The 24,099-nt window shown below is 36.9% G+C and overlaps 1 protein-coding gene across 1 annotated transcript in view; it reads right to left on the bottom strand.

Annotated features, from left to right (window-relative positions):
* The window catches only part of LOC121304067 (E3 ubiquitin-protein ligase KCMF1-like), a 51,983-nt gene that overhangs the window by 7,352 nt on the left and 20,532 nt on the right, over window positions 1-24,099 (bottom strand). Inside the window, exons 2-5 of the mRNA XM_041235041.1 lie at window positions 21,267-21,434; window positions 16,286-16,425; window positions 9,756-9,857; window positions 9,069-9,246 (exon numbers count right to left, since the gene is read on the bottom strand). Of these exons, the coding sequence (XP_041090975.1) occupies window positions 9,069-9,246; window positions 9,756-9,857; window positions 16,286-16,425; window positions 21,267-21,434 (588 nt within the window). The remainder of the gene's footprint in view (window positions 1-9,068; window positions 9,247-9,755; window positions 9,858-16,285; window positions 16,426-21,266; window positions 21,435-24,099) is intronic.

Raw genomic sequence — 24,099 nt, 5'->3', positions numbered from 1 at the left:
TATTCTGGAACGCTGCAGCAAGTGCTTGGTGTACTGTAGAAGGGCTGTAGGGCAAACCGTACAGCTACCATGCGGTGGGGAACACACAGCAGTGGAAGATAATAGCGGGCTGCAAAGTAGACTCCACACACACACACACACACGGTCTAGCCACGCAAGACCGAGGCTGCAATATGCGCGTGGCCAAGGCCAATGACACGTGTCCTAAACAATGTATATATATCTGAAAAATAATATATACAACCCAAAAACACACAGTATATAAATAATATTTAATAATTATAAATAATTATAATAACAGGAGAAGACGGAGACCACGAGGTTACACAAAAACGCGATGCCGAAGCAAAGCGTGAAGGATATATAAAGTAATATATAAATAAATATAACACAATTATATAATCCAGTAACCAATAATAAATGTAACTGAAATCAACTGAGAAGGGGCCAAAACCAGCTTCTCAAGCCTAAGCTTTGTGAGTACAGACAGTCACGGGCTCTAGTACCTACCGCTACCAATGCTGAAGACAAAAGAGGAAGAGTCTCTGCGCGCTGCGTATAGTAAGCTCCCAGGGGGGCAGGCTTACATGGCAGCTCACGCAGAGGCCTATCGGCAGCTTTGCTATAAAGCTCAGCCAATCCCTACCTGACGGCAATGTCCCATATGTTAATGGTTATTTTCGAATTGAAAGGGAACATGATATTCAAAATGTCCCCCAATCACCAGTACAGTAATCAAAACAAAAAAGTGAATATGTGGTTAAAAATCTTTATTAGACATTCATTACACTAATAATACATCTTTTAAAAAAAAAAAAAACATTAATACCTATGAATGTAATAAAAAGTGCAAAAAAGTAATGCCAGTGCAGAAATGTACAGTACAGGTAGGCTACATTACTGCAAATTGTTTTCAGCAAAGAACTCTGTGATACACATCTGTACAATCTTTTTTTGCAAGTATGGACGGCTAACCTTAAATGTTTTCTAAAAAAATCCCAACTCGACTATATCCAGATGCTGCTCCATAGCACGCTGCAGTGTTACAAGTGCAGCAGGCACCCATACGTCATCTATGTCTGTTTCAGACACAGCATCCTGGTCGCCAGGGTGACACATCTGAGAATTCTTCCTCGACATCTCCTCTGGCGTGAGTTTCAGTTGTATTTGTCAGCATTCGCCTTCACAACTACAGAAACCCCAGCTTTTTGAAGCGTTGCATTGTTTGCTGACTGACAGAGTTCCAAGCATGCTTTAGCAAGCGCACAGCATCTTACAGACATTTTATTTACACTGTATTTTTATGCTGATGCACATCGCTTTTCAGCCATGTTTGCTGTTGCAATCAGTGATGTTTTTTCATACTGTAAACTTGGCACTGCATACCAAGATTAAATAGCCAAGGTACAGTACAGGGGTAATCGCTCAGTAACAAGGTGCAAAAAGCTTGTACTACAGTAAAGTGTTGTCTTTTGTATTTAAATCTATGTGAATGGCACAAAATATACACAGTGCTTAACACGGTATAAAATGATGCCTTTGTTATTGAAATCAATGAGAATGGCAAATGCTATTTGTCCGATACAGACGGCTGCCCGCAATAACCCTGTATGGTGTAAGTGGTAATACTGTATTTCGCCAATGCGGTGAGGAAATTAAAAAGGCAAATAGAATGTTAAGCTACACTGCAAATGTTGGATAAGTCTAGAGAGGTTATGCTGAGATTATACAATGTGCTAGTTAGACCCAACCTAGAATACTGTGTGCAGTTTTGGTCCCCTCACCTCAAACCACTGCACTCGAGAAGGTGCGGAGAAGGGCAACTAGGCTGATCCCCAGATTTAAATGATATGAGCTATGAGGACAGGTTAAAATAATAAAATCTCTTCAGCCTTCAAAAAAAAAAAAAAAAAAAAAAAAAGGGAAAAAGTGAAAGTATAAAATCATAAATGGTACAGATAGATACCCGAAGACTCTACTTCAAATTTAGCAGGAGAGAACATAAGGGCATAAGTGGAAGCTGAGTAAAAGTTTAGAACAGAAGGTAGGAAGCACTTTTTTACAGTTATAAATGCATGGAATAGCCTACCTCTGTGCTTTTAAAATTAGTCGTCATGTCAACACCCGTCGCCCCCCCAGCAGGGAACAATGGAGTTCTAAACAAGGGACGAGCCTTGATGGGCCGAATGGCCTTTTCTCGCTCTCAAACCTTTCTTTTGATGTTCTTATAAATTAGAACCAACTCTTTCCTTTGATTATGATGAATTAAATCATGTGCATTTTCAAGCTGTCAAACGTTGTCCAAATTAGTGGTATACCCAGGTGAAGCAAACACGTGACAGCTTGACTTACAGCAACAGCAGCTTTAATTAGGATGACAAATTCTGTGTCACGAACAGCAGCTATGATCATTTAGGAAAATAATGTACATACGGCAATGAACACCACACCATTCTCCAAGCACGGCAACACTATTATAAAGCTTCCCAAGAGACTGCTGTTGAAGGAACATCCAATTAACCCTGTATCGAAGGACATTATCTTGCAAAAGCTACTTTCATTTCAGAAACAATGCAGCACAGCAAATATGAACACTGCTTAGCGAGTCTGCCTGGTCTCAAACATTAGGCTACTGTATTCAAAATTTTTCCTCAGCAGTAGGCTAGGTTAGGCTAGGTTTATGAAAACATTAATTTAAATAAGAAGCTTACTGTACTACAAATAGAATATCAATGCAAAACTAGGCTATAAAAATTTTTAAAATACACTGAATGTGTGAAGTGAATGTTGTAAGCAGATGCACTTTCACTGAAGCAGCACAACACATCAGGTCACACTGCATCACTGAAGAGCACTGCAATGTTTCACTGAGGGTGCACTAGGCACAATGAAGTAACATTTATAACAGTCAGATACACAGCTTGTTGTGGACGGCAATAGTTTACCATCTCCAAGACATACCTTTGCAGTAAAAGATTTAGTTTATATCATTCAATGCATTAAAATAATATTTTGTAATCTGTGAAGGGGCAGGCTGGGAGGGGGGAAGGCTTTGCACTTTGGTCATTTCGAAGCTGTATACCAATGATCAGAACACCCCCATGGGGTCATTTGAAAGGTTATTTCATTTAGGAAGGTTTTGCAGTGGAGAAAAACCATGGGATAAACCTCATGGAACACATGGAATTGCATCAATGCTTTACATATGTCTGTGGTGTTTTATATCAATGCAGACACATTTACCAGCTGCACGCTGCATGCTAATGTAGTGCTCACAATGGAAGTGCCTTTCTGGACTCCATGTTACGGCAAACAGCTACTTAAAGCAAAACTATAATGCCAAGGCAACTACAGCTAAACATCAAACAACAGTGCAAAATAATATGCATGTTTTTTATATTTGAAGTCTAAAATCACTCAAACTGAAAGCAAGACCACCCTTTAGATTTTGTTTTTCAAAAACTTATTTTTTACTCTTGAAGTCTATTTACCTTGACACCCAAATGTAGATTTAACAGGCATTAGGACCCAATGTGAAGTCAATTCAATTCCAATTACTGCACAGAGCTGTCCAAATACCTGCTGCACAGTGCTATGGCTGAATAAATAGGAACCCCATTCAAAGCAAAAGTCTGGAAAACTGGTAAGGGACTTGCAAGACGGTTATTATGCTAAAGAGGTGGCCTTTGTTAATAATGACTATTTTAAATGCAAATATTTCAGCCAAAATGTAGTGTTCTTTTTTTACTGTTAAATTACACAGGGAGATGGCTGTTTTGCATTGGATAACTTGTCACAAATATCTCCTGTACTATAAAAGAGATGCCATGGTATGACATCCCCAAACTATTAATCACAATTAGTCAGTCTCATTTGTACATAAACACCAATTTTAAAAGGGGGTTTTTGCTTGTGTGTTAGTCGTGTATTATAACAGCATCGCACTAGATGATAAAGAAACATTCAATTCATTATACGAATTCACGTTTTATTTGTACATTGAACTTGAGGCAACATTTAAGAAGTAACGCATGCACCTCGCATACGACTATTAGGCTACTCCTCAATGCTGCCAGACTGGCAGTTTTCCAGTCAAATTTGGCTTTTTTTGAAAGCATCTAGCATGTAAATATTGTCTTCCGTGGTTTGGTTATTTTGCTATTTGTATCATGCATGTTTGTTTCTATTTCTTTCGATTCTGAGCTCACCTTCAGCACACAACTTCAATCACCACTATGCCTGGTATAGTTTATCATATCCTGCCCCTGTCTTCAATCACCACGATGCCCTGTATGGTATATCATGTCCCACCACCAGCTTTTTTCTGGAGCTCTGCAGTCACTAAAATTACAATCACTCACACACACAGTTTTTTTTATTCGTCACCAACTTAACTGTATCAGTACAATTTTTTGACTATTTTTAAAAGACTATCTGCCAACAGTTCTGGACAATTTAATTTTACACTATTTTGAATATATTTTTCGTGGACATACTGCATTTGATCTCAGATAAAAATAAATAAAAATAAAACACAAAATAAGACAGTGGTTCTGGTACTGTAAGTTATGAATAAAAAAAATAAAACAACAACAAGCAGATACACAAATATAGTTTATAACATGTTTTTATTTTAAAATAAAATGTGTAGCACGTATTTGTCCTTTTGTAATATGAAATATACATTGATGCACAAAAGAAATGCAACTCAGGTTTAATGGATTTAATCAAATATTATAAACATACATATCAAACATTACGGAAATTGTGACCAAAAATACAGATCAAAAAATTACGATAAGTTTTCAGTATGAAACGTGATGCTATCAAAATGAAAACATTAAAGTTAGTATCGGGTATGACCTCCTTGAGCATTAACACACACACACACACACACACACACACACGTTCTGATACTGACAGCTCTGGTTAGTATTTTCAAAGCAAATAAACCCTAAATAAGCAAATAACGTTTTAACATTGCAAAGACTTAAACTACAAAGTAAAAAAATAAATAAAAACACACCAACACAAAGTATATACTGAAATGTTTATATTTATGGTTGTAATTAAAGTTGCTAGCGACGATCTAACTTTATACTAGATTCATGTTGAACACATTTTCAGATAGTATAAATTAGGGCTTCTAGTTTTCTGAGGTTTATTTTTGATCAATGTTGTCCCTTTAAACATATTTTGAGTCGATTAGCTTCTTAATCAAAACAATTACCAAAGGAAGTTGTTTCATTTTACCCTCATATATTGTTTGAGTTAACAAATGACGTGCAATGATCTAACCTGATTCTACTTTAACTGCATTTCGTTCTGGCTCTAATCGCCAAATTCAGTGTATTCATTTCCACTGCATTAGTTTCTAGTAGTGCGTTGCTAATTCAAACAATCTGGTATTCAGTTAAGGCTTACCAACTATTAAGGAGTTGGACGGAGAAAGATGGAAAATAAAAACCAAAAAACTAGAAGCCTGCAGCATAGTGTTTTTAGAATAGTGTGTTTTTTAAAGGTTCGTTTAAAACAACAAAAAACAGGAACGTATTACATTTTTTTCTTATGGTTTTAAAAAAAAAAAAAAAAAAAAAAAAAAAAAAGCGACGATCACCACTCACTGTACAGCGCGAAAGAGAGTTGTGTTTACAACAGAAAAAAAGTGGAAATACTTTCACTTCTGGAAAAGGTAATTACCAGGGATAAAATAGCATAATATTTGAAAGACCACTGTGACTGATATTAAAAAGTCTGCCTCAGAGATTCAAAAGTTTCCGGTCTTTGCTAGTAGCGGCGGGATTTTTGAGATCCATTGTTGCTCGAGATGAGTACTTGAGCATTACAATTTCCGAGTACTTGAATCAAACGCCACTCTCCTCTTCATACTGTACTAGTGTACATGGCCACAAGTCCTATTTTAAATGTCAAACTAAACACACAATCAAGTAATATATTACTTAATATAACGTTTGCCGCCTCGTGCAGTTAATTGCATATGGTCAAGTATTACTAAATAACAAAGTATTCAAATTCACGTATCCACACAACTTTACATTAAAATTGTAAAACGAGATGTCTGGCCCACCCGTTTGAACTGTCTCTCAGGGTTCCTTTACTTAGTGGAGTAGTTCCAATATACAAATAAAAACTGTACTAAACAAAGGCCATTCGGTCCAAAAGCTTACAGAACAATTTCAAGTGAAAAAAACCTTCCACCTTATGGGAAGATTGGGGAAGGGGGTCCATGAGTCTGTGGTAATTTAAACTTAAATTTGTGGTGATCAGTAAATCAATTCATTGTTGCAACAAAACTAAAACTAATTTATGGTTTATGGATATCGATATGCAAGTCTCATCCAATATACCGCTTAGAAAGAAACGCCCAACAGATTAATTGACTTGTCTTGCACATTATAGAACCTTTTACATGTCGAATGTTTTCCAGTGTGTAATTCAGTTATATAGGCAAACAGGCTTTAAGATGCAACACATCTGTAGACTGGACTTCTGATTTCTAGTGCCATTTTTCATTCAGAAATCAGTAAAAGCCATGCCCAGAGGATTATTTTTTTATTTTTTGGTTCATTAAATTTTAGCAAGTCCTATAAATAGAAAATGCCGACCATGTTCATAATAAGCATGGCAGTCCAGCTATTAGGCACAGCAGGTTCAACTAAGTTAGGCTCAGTTATGATTACCTTCATGTTTATCGCTGAAATGAAAAGAAAAAAGGATTTATCCTGTAGAGGTCAATATTCCGCCAGTATCCAAAAGCTACTAAAAAAGTAGTATTCAAACTTCCTCTTTTACAATTATTATATAAATAATTTTCCTGGATTGAAAGCACTTAAATGTACATGTGTGAACTGTAAAGGAATACTTTAACATCAAAACCATTTCAGTGGATGCCTTTCAAATACTAAAAATACGAAAAAAGTTAAGCAGGCAAGTAATTTATTTTAAAGTTCCCTAACAATCCAATTAACATACACACATTTTAACATCCATTTAACTGCTGTCAGCTACTTCTGAACATGTCCAACTACTAAAACGTATAGAAATATCTGAAAGTGAAAGTAACTTTAATGTGTTCTGCAGTGCCCAGTGCTGTGCAGGGAAATCACAGGGGGTTTCAATTTATTGATTTTAGGTCTTTTTTTAATGTGTACTGTATTAACACTAGTTCACTTTGGCCTGGTTTATCCAAAATTTTTCATTCGTCAACATTAAAATGACAGATTTCAGATAATGTTGCAAACACATAATTGCAAATCATGTTTAAGATAAATAGGGATGTATTCTTTTTTATAATTTTTTTAAGAAAAAGTTGTTTAGTGTCTAAACACATGTACTAGATAATATTAATAATGCACAAAAGACTATTATGTCTACTACTATTTATGTGGGAGTTTTAAAGCTAAAACTCTTGACTTGTTTAACTTAATTGCCACACCTATTTTGTTATTTTCTGAATTCCATCAAGATTACAATTATTGGAGATTTGTTATTTTTAACAGTAGACTCATCTCTTTCTTTTTTTCCCTCAAGCACATAAATTACTTTACTTGCAGCCGTCTTTTTATGGCAGTATTTTTCCAGTGTAGAAAAGAATGTACTGAAAGTCATTACGTGTTGTAGTAATGATTCTGCTATATTTTAGTCCCAGTGGTTTCACTCCTTAGATCTACCTGCTGATAGTGTAAAACAAGGCAGGTGGAAAGTTTGAAGATGCACCCTCTTAAAATGAGACTGAGCCAGCTGTGAGGTGGAGAAAGGGGAGATGATGGGAGAATGAAGCCAGATGACAGTGTAACTAATGAAAGTACAACAGAGGTTATTAATGTACTGTAAAATAGCACTTGCCACTTTTACCATGCTCACTCTGCTTATTCAGGAAATAAGAAAATAAAATAAAAAGGTTTTACCTACCTACCCTATTTTTTTGTTCCCCCAGTGTAACTCGAACCAAACATTTTTTTTATTTGGCCCAACTAGAGAATTGGACATAAAATGAGGACCCAAATTGTTTTGCCTCATTTGGGTTGTTGGAAAAAATTATGATATTACTTAATTTTGTGTATTTTTTTTATTGGTCACATCATCCAATTAATTTTTTTGCCAAGCTCAGAACACTGCAGGAGTTGCAAATGTAATGCATACGTCCTAACAGTACATGTTACTATAGGTAAACAAACACACACATCCAGTAATACCTTGAGAAGTCCAATAGATCATATTTGTCCTTTGGTACTGTCTTGCAGTTTATTCGTATATGGATGTATGACAGTGCTGCTATGACCTAATTTGGCAATCAGCACACCACAGAGACTATACAGCTACTGTAAAGCACTTGCATAAGTATAGACTCATTTTTTTCAAAAACTCAATTTTATCACTTAGAAACATGATACAGATTGAGGTACTTAACACAAGCCCTACAGATTCACACACATCATTTCTGAAACCACAGCTGAACAAATGTGCTAAACACAACAGAATATATAATAAGATATATCAAGAACACAACATATCCCCCTTAAGGATGTAAAGCCCATATTAGGAGTACCTTTTAAGTAGGTCACAATTCACAGAATATTGAACTCCTAACAATTGCCAAAAACAGATTTCTCTCAGCCAATAAGGTGTCAAACACATGGTATGCAATTTGAGGGTGCAGGCAAATATTTTCTTTTTCTGTGCAGTTTCACACTGCACATAGAAAATGAAAAAGAAATAGTGTGACATACCAATATCTACCACCAACAGGGGTGGGTGCATTATACTGCTGTACTTTAGTTGAGTTTTTACAGCTACCTTACCAAAGTTACTTACACAAGTCAGGCAGCTGTCACTAACAGTTTAATCACGACTATGTAAGGCAAAGCAAATACCATAGCACAAGAGCCCAAGATGTATGTCTTTTTACTAAAGGGTCTAGTGACTTTTGCCTTACCCTCAAAATGGCTCAAATATATTGAAACAGGCTATGAACAAATTAAATGTCTAAACATTAATGCACCTTTTATAGAAATGCTTGTCATGAGATAGTGATTTGCTTGACTTACCAGCTATAGGATCCATGGCTTCCCTATTGCTTGGAGAATATGATGAACTCTGTGAAGATGAGAGCCCACCAGCTGAACTGCTAGTAAAGTGCATGTTTGATCTACGTGCGCGAGGACCTCCCAAACCCCGACCAGGGTGAAACATCCTACGTACGTGCCGAACACCACTGGATTCATCGTGAACAGCAGGTTAAGGACATATTACATGCAGCAATCATAAATACAAACCAGCAGATCCCTCTGTCCTGTTCCTAGAGGTAATGCAACATTCAGTCTTTACAGACTTAATCTATATTGCAAATCCTACTTCTGCATTAATTGGTATTTAGAGACACTGTGTGAACATGTTTTTAATTATTTTTACTCAAAACCATTTCACAAACAAGAAAAAAAAAAACTAAAATGAACATGACTAACTGTTTATAATGAAACAAGCATATCAGACTTAACAGGACAGCATATCACTATGAAAATATTTCTAAACAAGGGCAGCCAGTGAGGTTTCCAGATATTTATGTTTTCAAATGACAGCTTGCACGCAGTGTTTTTTCAGCTTGACTCATCAGCACAACTTCAAATGTGTGCGCCAAGGTTTGTGCGTGTGTTACAGGTCTGTCTCAACCCTCTTTCTGCCCCTTAACTCCTAAACATATATGAATTTCAGTCCCGTTTAATGTTAAAGGATATTAAATCTCTGGGAGCTCTGTGTTCAAGTGTAAGATGAGCTGCAAAGTCATCTGTGACATGATTGGGATCTCCTCCTGGTAACGCTGCACATATTGGACATATCTGCAACAAAGAAAACAATTCCTTTTAAGAGAGATTATATCTATCTATAATATCCTGTAAGATAAATAATATATACATAAATATATATAATATATATCTATATCTATATATATATTATATATATATATATATGTATAATATATATATATATATATATATATATATATATACACACACATATATATATATATATATATATTATATTGTGCAAAAGTTTTAGGCAGGTGTGAAAAAATGTTGTAAATTAAGAATGCTTTCAAAAACAGACATGTTAATAGTTTATATTTATCAATTAACAAAATGCAAAGTGAGTGAACAGAAGAAAAATCTACATCAAATCAATATTTGGTGTGACCACCCTTTGCCTTCAAAACAGCATCAATTCTTCTAGGTACACTTGCACACAGTTTTTGAAGGAACTCGGCAGGTAGGTTGGCCCAAACATCTTGGAGAACTAACCACAGTTCTTCTGTGGATTTAGGCAGCCTCAGTTGCTTCTCTCTCTATGTAATCCCAGACAGACTCAATGATGTTGAGATCAGGGCTCTGTGGGGGCCATACCATCACTTCCAGGACTCCTTGTTCTTCTTTACGCTAAAGATAGTTCTTAATGACTTTCTCTGTATGTTTGGGGTCGTTGTCATGCTGCAGAATAAATTTGGAGCCAATCAGATGCCTCCCTGATGGTATTGCATTGAGGAGACCATTAATTCTGACCAAATCCCCAACTCCATTTGCAGAAATGCAGCCGCAAAAGGAACCTCCACCATGCTTCACTGTTACCTGCAGACACTCATTTGTGTACCGCTCTCCAGCCCTTCGGCGAACAAACTGCCTTTTGCTACAGCCAAATATTTCAAATTTTGACTGATCAGTATAGAGCACCTACTGCCATTTTTCTGCACCCCAGTTCCTGTGATCTCATGCATAGTTGAGTCGCTTGGCCTTGTTACCACGTCGGAGGTATGGCTTTTTGGCCGCAAGTCTTCCATGAAGGCCAATTCTGGCCAGACTTCTCTGGACAGTAGATGGGTGTACCAGGGTGCCACTGTTTTCTGACAATTCTGAGCTGATGGCACTGCTGGACATCTTCCGATTGCGAAGGGAAGTAAGCACGATGCGTCTTTCATCTGCTGCAGTAAGTTTCATTGGCCGACCACTGCTTCTACAGTCCTCAACGTTGCCTGTTTGTTTGTGCTTTGTCTGCCTTGACATTTCTGCCTGCGAGAGACCTTGCTGATACAGTATAACTACCTTGTGTCTTATTGCTGTGCTCAGTCTTGCCATGGTGTATGACTTTTGACAGTAAACTCTCTGCAGCAACCTCACCTTGTTAGCTGAGTATGGCTGTTCCTCACCCAGTTTTATTCCTCCTACACAGCTGTTTCTGTTTCAGTTAATGATTGTGTTTCAACCTACATATTGAATTGATGATCATTAGCACCTGTTTGGTATAATTGTTTAATCATACACCTGACTATATGCCTACAAAATCCCTGACTTTGTGCAAGTGTACCTAGAAGAACTGATGCTGTTTTGAAGGCAAAGGGTGGTCACACCAAATACGGATTTGATGTAGATTTTTCTTCTGTTTACTGACTTTGCATTTAGTTAATTGATAAATATAATCTATTAACATGTCTATTTTTGAAAGCATTCTTACTTTACAGCATTTTTTCACACCTGCCTAAAACTTTTGCACAGTACTGTGTGTGTATATATTTTATATATATATATATATATATATATATATATATATATATATATATATACACACACACACACACACACACACACACACACTATATACAGTACCAGTCAAAAGTTTGAGTACACTTGCTGGAAACTATGTTTTTTTACGTCTAAACGTTTATGTAAATACTTGAAACTGAAAACACGTTACAATATACAAAACATAAGGAGTATCAAAGCAATGTTCAAGAAAATTTTAAATTGTCTCTAAATCTTGGATTCCTCAGAATAGCCACCCTTTGCCTTAATAACAGCCTCACAAACACGAGGCATTCGGTTAACAAGTTACAGCAGGAAATCACCCGACATGTCTTCCCAGCTCTTCTGCAGCAATTCCCAGAGATGTAGGGCACTTGTGGGTAGCTTTGCTTCGACTCTTCTGTCCAGTTCGTCCCATACAAGTTCAATGGGATTGAGGTCTGGAGACTGGGCAGTCCAGGTCATTAGATTGAGTTGTCCTTCAGTTTCCTTCTTCGCCAGATAGTTCTTGTACAACTTTGAGGTGTGTTTCGGGTCATTATCTTGCTGAAGAATGAAGGACTGCCCAAATAGCCGTAATCCTGATGGAATGGCATGCCTCTGAAGTATGCTATGATAGCCATGCTGGCTGAGCTTGCCATGGACTTGATAAAGATCACCAACTCTGTCACCAGCAAAGCAATCCCAGACCATGACACTGCCTCCTCCATGCTTGATAGTGGGAACCACATATGCAGAACTCATGCGCTCACCCTCTCTGCGTCTTACAAATACTCGGTGGTGGGACCCAAATATTTCACATTTTGACTCCTCGGTCCATAAGACCGACTTCTACTCCTCAAACGTCCAGTTTCTGCGTTTTTTGGCCCAGGCAAGTCTCTTCCTCTTATTCTGCACTCTTAACAATAGTTTCTTTGCAGCAATTCTTCCAGTTAGGCCAGCTTCACGCAATCTCCTCTGAACAGTTGATGTTGAAACATCTGTACTTCTAGTAGCATTTAGCTAAGCTTGTATTTCAGGGGCAGCTAATTGCCAGTTTCGCAGACTTGTGACTCTAATCAACTTGTTCTCTGATTCTGAGATCACCCTTGGCCTGCCTGACCTTGTTCGGTCCTCATGAGTGCCAGTTTCTTGAAATCGTTTGACGGTCTTGGCCACAGCAGTTACAGACATTTGCAAGGTTCTTACAGACTTTGCTTAACTGAGCATATTTTGACATTTTCTGCTCCCTTACATTCAGGAATGACAAACTTGTGCCTGTGCTACCTATATTTATAGTAATCATGGACCCTCACCTGTTAACAATAATTGGTGACAAAAGGTTAATTAGGTAACATGCTAGTTAACTCAGAGAACATCTAAGAAAGACACCTTTATACTTAGGCCAGTGTTCTAACACCATGTTATACACATTTCAGACAACTGCCTTGGGCTTCAGACTGAAATCCCCTTGCTTTGGGTGACCATTTCATTGAAATTGGCAAGACTTACATTTTCATTTAAAAATTAAAATTTTGAATGCAATTCACTTATGATTATCAGCTTATATAAGTACACGTATCATATAATGAAATATTAAGTGTTTATAGACAAGTTTATACAGTTAAAAGCATAGATAATCATGAAAAACCTGGTTTCAAGCAGATGTACTCAAACTTTTGACTGGTACTGTGTATATGTGTGTGTGTGTGTGTGTGTGTCTATATATATATATATATATATGACACGATACATACTATGTAATATATTGAAAGAATTCACATTAATTTTAAATCAGTAATACTGTATTAAATCAAGCTAAATCTCAGTGTAATAGGGCTGTTATTTTTAATCTTGCAAGTCCTACGAACTGCAGAGCTGCAAGATGAAATACCAGCATATTCTTAACAGCCCACTGGTGACACCAAGTGGAAAACATCATTATTTCTACTTCATAAATAATATTAAAATAAAGCTTTTTTTTTTTTTTTCTGCAACCAATATAAAAACATTGAAAAAAAACAGACACTTGTAAATTGATTGCGATTCTAAATTTAGGGCCTAAACCCACAACTGAATCCCAGGATTTCAGAACGTTAATATGGAATTTTGAAAATGCATGACCTTGGAACTATTAAGCACATTAAGGTCATTCCATGATGTACCCTTTGAAAAAATGAAAAAGTTATTGATATGAAAAACTACTGGTAACCTAAATACTTCAATAATCACGCTTGTGTATGGTTAGTCCATCAGCACTAAATTCTGGGGTTTAACATTACTGTAGTACAATATACAGGATGTCTTTCAGTTTAAAAAGTAGTATGTCCCCTTTTCTTGGAATTGCCTATTTAGTGTTTAAACATATTCTACCAACACAATGCACAAACACCCCAACTCAATTCACGGTTTATAAACCAGATACTGTACTTCTGAATACAAGCTCTGGGGGTGCAGTCAAATTGTGTATTCAGTAGTGATTCATCGTTTCACCAAACACATCTTACAAGCCAGTTTTTAACCAAAAGGAAGTCATATGCTGCCATCTACTGGTCAATGTTGGATAAAAAATGCCTTTTGACAGATCGTCTGGTAGGGGTACATTGTAGTGTGCAATGAAAAAAACTACCAGTACAGAGATATGCAGTCTGTGGTAATTGTTTTCCACATTTCAGGGTCATAGTATTGATAATTTATAAGGTTCCTTAAATAACCTATTTTCCAGACAGCTCAATAAAAGCAGACCACATATTCTCAGCTTGAATGTACATGTAGTGTTTCGCAGGCTTATATGCTAGTGTTCTGTGTCCATCACATCCCCACACACACACTTTGTTGTCGCAAGAGTGCAAGCGAAGACCAAAAGTCGATATAATGAACAATTGCATAAATGTTTTTGTATTTTTTTTTCCTGTTGAAATGATACCAAAAAATAATTGATGTTGGCCAGAAGGGAGGACAAAATCAATCACCTGTGGTTATCCTAGGATTAACCCTTACTCCTGGTAAAATGGGGGACGGTTGGTTATAAGGTAACAACATCTACTTCTGGATTTTATAAACATGAGAACCATTTTCTTGGGGAGTCTCCCAGATTCTTACCCTGCTTTCTCATCCTGAAATGTGGTTCAGGGACAGAAGTCAGGGTAAACGCTACACAGAGTAAGGGAGTGATGCACGTAAACAGATGTAAAATTGCATGACAATCTTTATCACAACAATCTAGACATCAGTTTTACTATTGGCAATGTAAATATCTCATCACAACATACACTACAATGATAAAGAACAGTGCCGGAACATCTGCTGCTTCTTCTACCTTACTGGATTTGCTGCCAACAAAAAGGTAAGTGCTCATACACCCTCAAGCATATCAGTGCATAACATGTTTGTGACAAGGAAAATCAAATGTCTGTGGGCAAGTTGTCATGTGTTTTCCAACAGTTAGTTATTTTCCCTTCATAAAAAATGTAACACATTGCATTGACAATTCTGTACACTGGTTTCGGAAAGCCAATAAAACATGTTTCAAAAAACAACGTTGGTGCATTAAGACAACCTTCAATTAACATTGGAAATCAGAAGTTACATGCAACTCTATGCCTCTCTAATAACTATGTCCATAGGTTTTACCAGCCTCCATTATTGAAGACTATGATTATACCCCAGGGAATTAAGCAATTACGCACCTGTGTAATTTCACGCATAAACCGTATCACCATGCACAGTCGAGTAACATTACATAACATCGCTGTTAACAGAGAAAGTGGATCACACTGAGGATAAAGGAAATATTGATCAACTTTGCCAGAAAATGCCACGACAAGGTCCCACGTTGAAAATATATCAGCAAAAGAGACAGTAAAATATTTTCTTTGTTTTGCTTTGTACACTGTGAAGGTGGCACCCAGTCCGATCCAGAGCACAGTTTCACCCATAGGGTGAAATCCTCTCCCTAAGCTCGGTTCAAATCCCAGCTCAGCCACTGACTTATTGTCCGACCCTGAGCAAGTCACTTAACTTCCTTGTGCTCTGTCTTTCGGGTGAGATGTGTTGTAAGTGACTCTGCAGCTGATGCATAGTTCACACACCCTAGTCTCGAATCTTGTAAAGCGTTGTGTAATGGTGGTCCACTATGAAAGGCATTATATATAAAATAAATGATTATTATTATTAAGAAAATTAAACATGTTACTTGGGTTAAAGTTTGTTTGTACATTTTGTTCCTGTTTTGAAAATGGCAGGTAAATTCCAAACTCCTTCCCTGATGAAGTGTCATGTTTAAAACTTTGAATATGTTTTAAAGACTGTTCAGAGCAACTATTAAAAAAAATAATAACAACAACTGTGCCACTGCAGTGCATAAATCGTAAAAGTATGCCTGCCCCTGTGAAAAGATCAGACAGAACAGGAGAGAGTTTGATTTTACAACCCCAAGCCACTGGTTAATGGTACTCTCGTCATCATGGATGCATTTTAAATTAATTCAGTAAGTCACTTCTGGCTATGGTTCTACAAAAACTAGATTTTACAAGAAAGACTGAGAAAGAGTCTGCACACTGCTTCAGTAATGTCTACAAACAATAGACTATGTATTATTAGATTTCATTTCTGATTTAGCATAATTATCAAATTACTATGAAAATTTTTAAAGATGTTGAAAAACCTGCACTGTACCTCGGCTTCTCAAATGGCTCTATTTGCAGCACTTCACTTACCACTTCTGTGGATGTTTCTGCATGTTCTGAAGTAACGTGTTCTTGTAGCGATGTCTCCGTATAACCCATTTTCCCACAGTAAGGACAAGTAAAAGACTGCGGCTGTTCTACTGAAAAAGCTTCTCCGCCATAATACAAATCTGCAGAAAAAATAAATTGAAATTAACAACCACTCATCAATAAGCATCAATATTTATATTCCATTTCCTCTCCTCCCCGCCATCTATTTGTCCAAGCTCAGAGTTTTCAAAACTGCAATTATTTAAAATCAACATGTTGGCTTTAAAGTGAATGAGATATGGATTATAAATAATTCTGATGAGGAAGCACTTCTAATTTAAAATATCATCTACGATTTATGTGAACAAAAAACTAAAAGCTAGAACTCAGGGGTCCACCACAAGCCCCCCAAAACAAATGCAAAGTTTTCATTTAGTATGCAGGCTTATTATAGCTGTTACTATAACAAGTAGGATTCTACAGTATGGGCCTTACACTTGAATTCAACCAATATAGCGACAGAATGCAGCAAAAAAAAGTTAAAATCTGACAAACAAATAATTTCAACACATGCACAGTAAACAAATAAAACAGGATCTGCTGACAGAAGCATCTAAATTTAAAGCCGCTTCCAGGTACTTGTCCACACTATCCCTTTCACTTGTACTTTCCAGTTTCACAATGGTTCAGGACCTCAGTTAACATTTTATTTATTTATTTCAATACTTTTGCATTTGGTCAGTTTAGAATTATTATTGATCTTTTATTAGGTCTACACAAGAAAACAAAACCTTTCAACGTCAGATTTGAATTATTAGGATGTATTTTCTTAACAAGAAAGTTTTGGTAAGGGTACGCAGGCTAAGTGTTTGCATATGCCTGCTAGAAAAAGTACCAGCACCTTTCATCAAGTCGAAAAAGAAAACAGCTCTAAACATCAACACCCAGACAATGTATGACACTGTGGTTATCCCTACTGAGGGCAAACGGGTAGGTCCCTTCCGAAAGATCTGCTGGCTTAGTGCTGAGACTGCAGAGGCTTTCATTGTACAAAGAAATTCTGTTACAGTTTGGCTTTATCTTTTGTCGGTATTGTTTGGTTTGAATTTTATGTAAATGTTGGTTTCGGTTCAGTTTGGCTAAATCATAACTCTTGCATTCCTATTGGCTGGTATATAGTGATTTTCAAAACCACACTGGGTTTTTCCATAACCACAAAGAAGCTCATTGAACTTCAATAACAACTAGTTGTTCATGATACATTCTATACAACCTTGAATGCAGCTTTAAAACAAGGAGAGATAGAGAGCACGGAACAAGATTTCTATGGAAAATAAAATACTACAGTATAGCTATGTACAAATTCTCATTAAATACTGTGATCACATGTCTGTTCCACTCTAAAAACCTAGATTTAATCACAAACTACAATACACTATTTCATAACGTTAATAAGGCTGGGAGGATTTTAGAAGGGCACATTACTAAGGATATGATTTTGTCACCCGTACAAATATGTAAAAAATCACTACAGTCATGGCTAAAAATATACAATTTCACAGAATTATCACAGCTACACAGATTTTAACTTAAAATACATTAATGCAATATTTTGTTAATCTGAAATAGTTACACTGGGAAATAATATAACTGTTGATGCAATACGTAAAAATGCAGGCATTAGGCTGAAAACGCAGATTTTGAGATGGTATGCTTTTTACAATTGCACATTTTTAAAGGCTAGCGTGACCTCTAAATCTGATTAAATGGTCACGTAAATTAGTTGTGTTACTGGAGTATCCAAAACATTACTTTTTTTTCTTGCTGTCTTACTTTAGAAAATAACTGTCAAACATTGAAAGGCACAGTAGCTCAGTCAATACAGTATTTGTAATTCTAGCACAAAGTTCTTAACTTGCTCTGTTACTTTGAAGACTCCTGCACAGCTCCAATCCCATCAGTAATCAGTCACAGGGGCCGGGCGGGGCAGAGGGGAGAAGGTGAGCTCAAATACATGCAGATTAAGCGAGTCAGACCTGAGGGGAGCAGAGAAGCTCTGCGCTTAATGCAAAAAAAAAAATTGCAGATTCTAAATGTTATAAAAAGTAAAAGCTTTCCTTTGCTTAAACCCTTCACACAGAAACGATGCACAGGCTTGACTATCGATAGTTGTCAAATGATACGATGCATCGCCTCAGCCTTAAACATTAAGTTTAAAATGGCTTGCCAATTGTGCCACAATTAGCACGGAGGGCTATAACAATGAGAAGCTCCTTCAGCCTCAGTCCTACTGCAGTATTAACATATGTTGTCTGCTAATAACTGGCGACCCACAAGGAAGATTCCAGCTGTACATTTCTTACTATTGGTAGTTGTTGGACATTACGAATGAACACTACAGTAGGGACACTAAACAGTGGGACAAGGCAAGATACTAAAAGTAATACAGCTCTTTAGCCACTGACACTCACTTCCTTAGAGATGGATCCTTAGAGCCACCCAGTTCCAAATAACATGGCACCTTTAATGCTTAAAGCACTTTTTTTTTAAAAAAAGGGAACAACTAATTAAAAAGGGAGAAAACTTCAGTTTCAATCATTCTTATATGATGGTACACTTGGTGTCTTGAAAGCCAAAGTTAATGCCAGTGTGAAGGCTAAAACTTACAATGTTGAGGTATGTTTCTCGCTAAATTGACTCTGACTATTGTTTGATATAAAAGGATTTAAAAATAACTTTAAAAAAAGAAAAGCAGTAGATAGTATTAATGAAAAAGACGTGGAATAACTGGCACTGATTTATTATTCCACAATACAGTAACAGTTTCACTACATTGTTCTCCGTATGGACACATTACCTATGAATATTGAAAATGTACTGTCATATGTTTTGTTTAAATTAAACAGCAAAAGCCTTTTATGCGAAAGTTGAAATGCGTTTAAGCCCATGTTGAAAATAGTCCTGGGAAACTAGGTTATGACAGGTATTTTAGTTGCCCCCAAGGGAAAGTCATATTAACGTGTTTTGCGTGGAAACCTTTGTTATCGCAAAGCAGAATTACAATAGTCTATTACGAAGAAGTGGCCTGAATAAGAGACACATTAATCAGTAACAAGCTTAATTGTGTCTGAATGATTAAGGTCACCATAAAATCTGGAATGGCTAAAATTGCTGTGATATAGGAGTTTTATTTTCATCCTTGAATTGTTACATTTTTTTACAGATAAGACAAGGGTGTTCAGACTACATTTTTCAGTTTTTTCTTTCTGAATAGTGGTTGCAGTCTGCCGCAAAACACTGCAACATGCTGCGTACTAGCTATTCTTTGATTTACATTAAAGTAGGACCCCTTGCTATACAATTTTACAGATGCTTTAAAACGCACCAATTACTTTTACTATAGACTAGCCTGTTTGTTCGGAACCACCTAGCAACAGTCACCATGGATGTGATGTCACACTAAAGAAGCGTATGGAAACCAGCAGTTTTGGGGGGTGTTCATGCTTTCATAACCTCTCAAATTCTTTCTGGTCGGCAAAATAATGACCTGCCACTTTTATCTCCATGCATTTCAGACCTGCAACCACAAGGGGCTTGCACAATGCACACAAATCAGTCACAAATACACTTGAAATAAAAGTGATTAGATTTCTTTCTTATTTCATTGAAGTCCGATAACTGTTTTGGAACTGCAATTTAATTAAGGTTACAGCAGGTTCACAAGATAATGGCCATGTCAAAATGCAAACGCATGCAAAGTATAAATGCAGTGTTCCCCCTCTATACCAAGACTGGTTCCATAGCATAAAGAGTCTTATAAAAGGGAGGGGACTTATCAGTTGATGGTACATGTCAGTCAGGTACAGTAACTTGTAACATCTATTACTCAATCCACTAGATGAACTCTTATCTTTTGCCCTACTTGTTTTCTCTAATGGGGAGAAGTGTAATAGGGCTTCACCAAGTAGATGGTGCCAAGGAGCTAGCAACACTTTATAACAGGGTTAAAAAAAAAAAAAAAGCATTTTAGAAGGGCACATTACTAAGGATATGATTTTGTCACGGTACAAATATGTAAAAATCACTGCAGTCACGGCTAAAAATATACAATTTCACAGAATTCACACAGCTACACAGATATGAACTTAAAATATATTAATGCAATATTTTGTAATTTGTGCTAAATAAACATCTATTTAATGTGTTTTGTTTTAACGCACACAATACCCTTTCAAAGCAACCGTAACAGGAATATGCTTTCATTTTAACATGTATTCCTTGTCTGGTGTAAAAAATAATCTCAATACTGAAATTTCATTTTTAAAATAAAATGTTCCGGTCAGAAATCGAGAATTTTACTACAAAATCCTTTTCGTTAATGCCTAGTTAAAAATCTGTGGTTTTGGTATTACAAGATGTGCATTACAAGTTCACTTTTGATGTGATGTCTGTCATCGCTGAGCACATTGTTAAAAGAATAGAAGGATCGTTCTGCATCTACACTGTTGACAGGTACTGTTAAGCACCACAGGGGAACTACTGCAGGAGCTGCAAATCAAGGTTTCACGTTTCTCCAAATGGTACGCCGTCCTCCCTTTAGGTTTTGCAGAGGTATATTTTTTAATAATAATTTGAAAGTGTGTTTCTCCTTTAAAAGCTTGCTCTGCTAGTTGCTTAGAACTTAAAGCCAGCACTTTCTGTAGTTTTGTGTAAGTATTCTCCTTCATTTGAAGTTGCTAACCTCTTTAACATTGCACTGCAGCCCATTAAAAAAACATGTACTGCTCACTTCCTATTATCACGCGGAGTGGAAACAAATGGCAAAGTGCCGTTAAAGTCGTTACCACCATGATATAACCGTATCCTTAATCATCTAGAACCAGACAATTTAATAAGGGGCAGGTAGCCTGCGAAAGTGCCACCCTGAGCACAGCTCGGACTACCACCGATTGATTCGTTTTTAAAACATCAGGATACTTACCAAAATCTACCCTTGTTAATATACACTGCATTGGATGCTCCGTTGTGTGTCTCGTTGTGGTGGCTCCACTTTCATAACAAGATGCGCACAGGTCGTAGTCATAGCAAATTAAACACTTGTATCTGCGACCTCGGAAGTTTCCTTTTAAACATGCATCGCAGCTGACACCTGCAAAACAGCAGAAAAGGGGAAAACTATCAGTGCACCGTTTCAGATGATCAACTGTTCAAGCAATCAAATCAGCCTAAGCTTGATTACTACATCTTCCCATAGTTCTGGATATTTGAGACAAATCTCTTGACTTCCAGTCCATAGCAAAAACCAAGAGTTTGCCGGCCCTCTTGTCCACACAAATCATTCTTTGATAAGGCTCACTTGACAGTCCTGATGTCAGTACCAGTTACAGCAGACTCCCTAGCGTCAGTTAAAGGGTTATCAAAAATAACTCAAAACAAGTGCGTTTGACATGTTATTTTACAAAAGTTTTGCATCTATTGGGCCAGAACACAAGTTACTATGTTGGTTTGCTGGAACCCATCCCAAGTCTAACTCATTCATATCTCTATATACATATAATTACACTCAAATAAAACAGGATAGGCTTACAGGATGGACTTATTGACAATGCAAGTCCTGTTCCATCTGGACTTGGATATATTTTTGTAATTAAAAACAATGTCCCTTTCTTTTCCTGAAGTACCCTGGTCTGTTACAAAATACAAACCTTTAACAAAGTGCCACTCAGTAATTTAAACATGCTTTTATATTCACGTGTCGGCGTTCCCTTGGAATACACTCTTTGGAAAGTGGTAGTCCTTTTAAACTCTTGAAGAAAAAAAACTAATATTTAAAAGGATTACAACTACAGTGCTGCCCAAGTTCTCTTTCTTTCTTTTATTTTGTAATATAAATTTAATGTGCGTCACTACAGAAACCTGCCAACTTCCTGCAATTCCACTTTCTGTTGCACTAGTGTGTGTTCATTTGAAAGGAAAAAAGTTCAGACCATGTGCAAAGTATCATACACCCCCACCCCATCCGCCTCCAGTTAATGGAAAATAGTACAGTTCTTTAAGGAATATATTACGCTCAAATAATTTGCATTCCATTTATAATAGCAGAAAAGCAGAATAAAATTGTATTCATGGAAATAGACACTTTACATTGAAATAGTCTGCAGCCATGACAGAACACCAAATTATTTTGAGGTATTTATGTAGAGTGTATATTATATTCTTCCTTTAATAGCTGCCGATTTAATTTTTTCTACAATTGTTCATGTTCACTTAAATGTATACTTGTGTGATAAAAGGTTGTTGTTTTTTCAAATTACCATCATTAGACTTATGAACTTGCTTTCTTTATTTCTTATAGAAAATTGTTTTTTAAAATAAGGAAAGCATGTACATTAACATTTCTTTCCTCATCTGTTTGACTGTACAGAAGTGATCAGGATTTTACAGCCTTGCTTTAGAAATGAAAAGGTTCCAGGAGCTGTTTGGCGTAAAATGATAAAGCAAATTGATGTGTAACCTTTTAATTCTGGATCATATTCTGTGGCAGCGGGTACAGAAGCAGCAGGAGCATCCACTTGAAAAATTAGCTCAAATATTGAAACAGTGGCATGCAAGTTCATAAATGGAGAAAGCTGCCAGCAAAACTGACCCCCTTTCCACGTGTGTTTTTCTGGAGATGGACACTTGATACCAGAAGCTAATTTGGAATGGAAAAGTCAGCTACAGAGCTGTACAGGAAGAAGCAGGATTCTGTGACCCACATCCTCTTGCCAGTTAACATTACTGCGGTCATGGGGTCCAGCTTGATATGCCTGGCACGGCACTGCTGCTGTCATGGAGACTATACCAGCACTTGGCAACTACATGTGTAAATTACAGAGCAGATGACAGAAACAGTCGCCACCACTTGCGCCATACAGGGTTATTTCAGGCAGCCGTTTATATCGGGCAAATAGCTTTTGCCGTTTCCACTGATTTCAATAACAAAGGCATCGTTTATACCATGTTAAGCACACCCTTATGTGTCGGGCAAACTCAGCTGTTTGGATCTCATTATGTGCCATTTGCATAGATTTAAATAACAAACACACTGCTTTATACTGCAGTAACCTAAACTAAATAATAAATACAACGGTTTGCTAATGCTTGACAACAGTTGTGGTTCAGTCTCATTACATCAATATGTAAATAAATCCTGACACGCCCCGCAGACGAGCAACTTCAACCTCCGTCTCGATCTCCTGCCTGTCAGCGAATGCACGCATCCACATGGCTGAGTTAAACGTCACAAGTATTAATACGCTGTATCTTTCTAAACAATGGATTTAAGGGAGCTCCCTAATAAAAGCTGAATCTCAAAACAATAATATAGTACAGTAATTATTACAGCTGTGTATAATGGTACTTAACAGGATTAATTTATCCGACTTTTTACATATCCGCCCTTACTCTGGTCCCATCGCAGTCTGATAAGCGATGGATTACAGTACTTTATTACAGTCATTGGTTTTAATACATCTTCATTAATGTCATGAATGCCTTAAAAGATTTTTAACCGCATGCACACTTGTTTGTTTTGATTAGTGTAGCGGTGATTGGGGGACATTTTGAATTGTGTAGGTGCTTATACCGCCTATTCTTACTGCTGGTGAATCATGTTAACACAAACTCGCCCGTTCTAAGTGTTGGCGACTATCATGCTTTTATTAAAATTAATTCCAAGATATCAAAATGGGAAGGGCAGCTTCACAGAATGTCAGAAATATATTCCTGATACTAAACAGAATACAGACAGAGAGAAGTGGTTCACTGTCCCA

Source organism: Polyodon spathula, chromosome 2, assembly GCF_017654505.1.
Source record: "Polyodon spathula isolate WHYD16114869_AA chromosome 2, ASM1765450v1, whole genome shotgun sequence".
Lineage (NCBI taxonomy): Eukaryota > Metazoa > Chordata > Actinopteri > Acipenseriformes > Polyodontidae > Polyodon > Polyodon spathula.
Note: the sequence above shows the minus strand (reverse complement) of the source record. Positions and strands in the feature narration are given on the sequence as shown.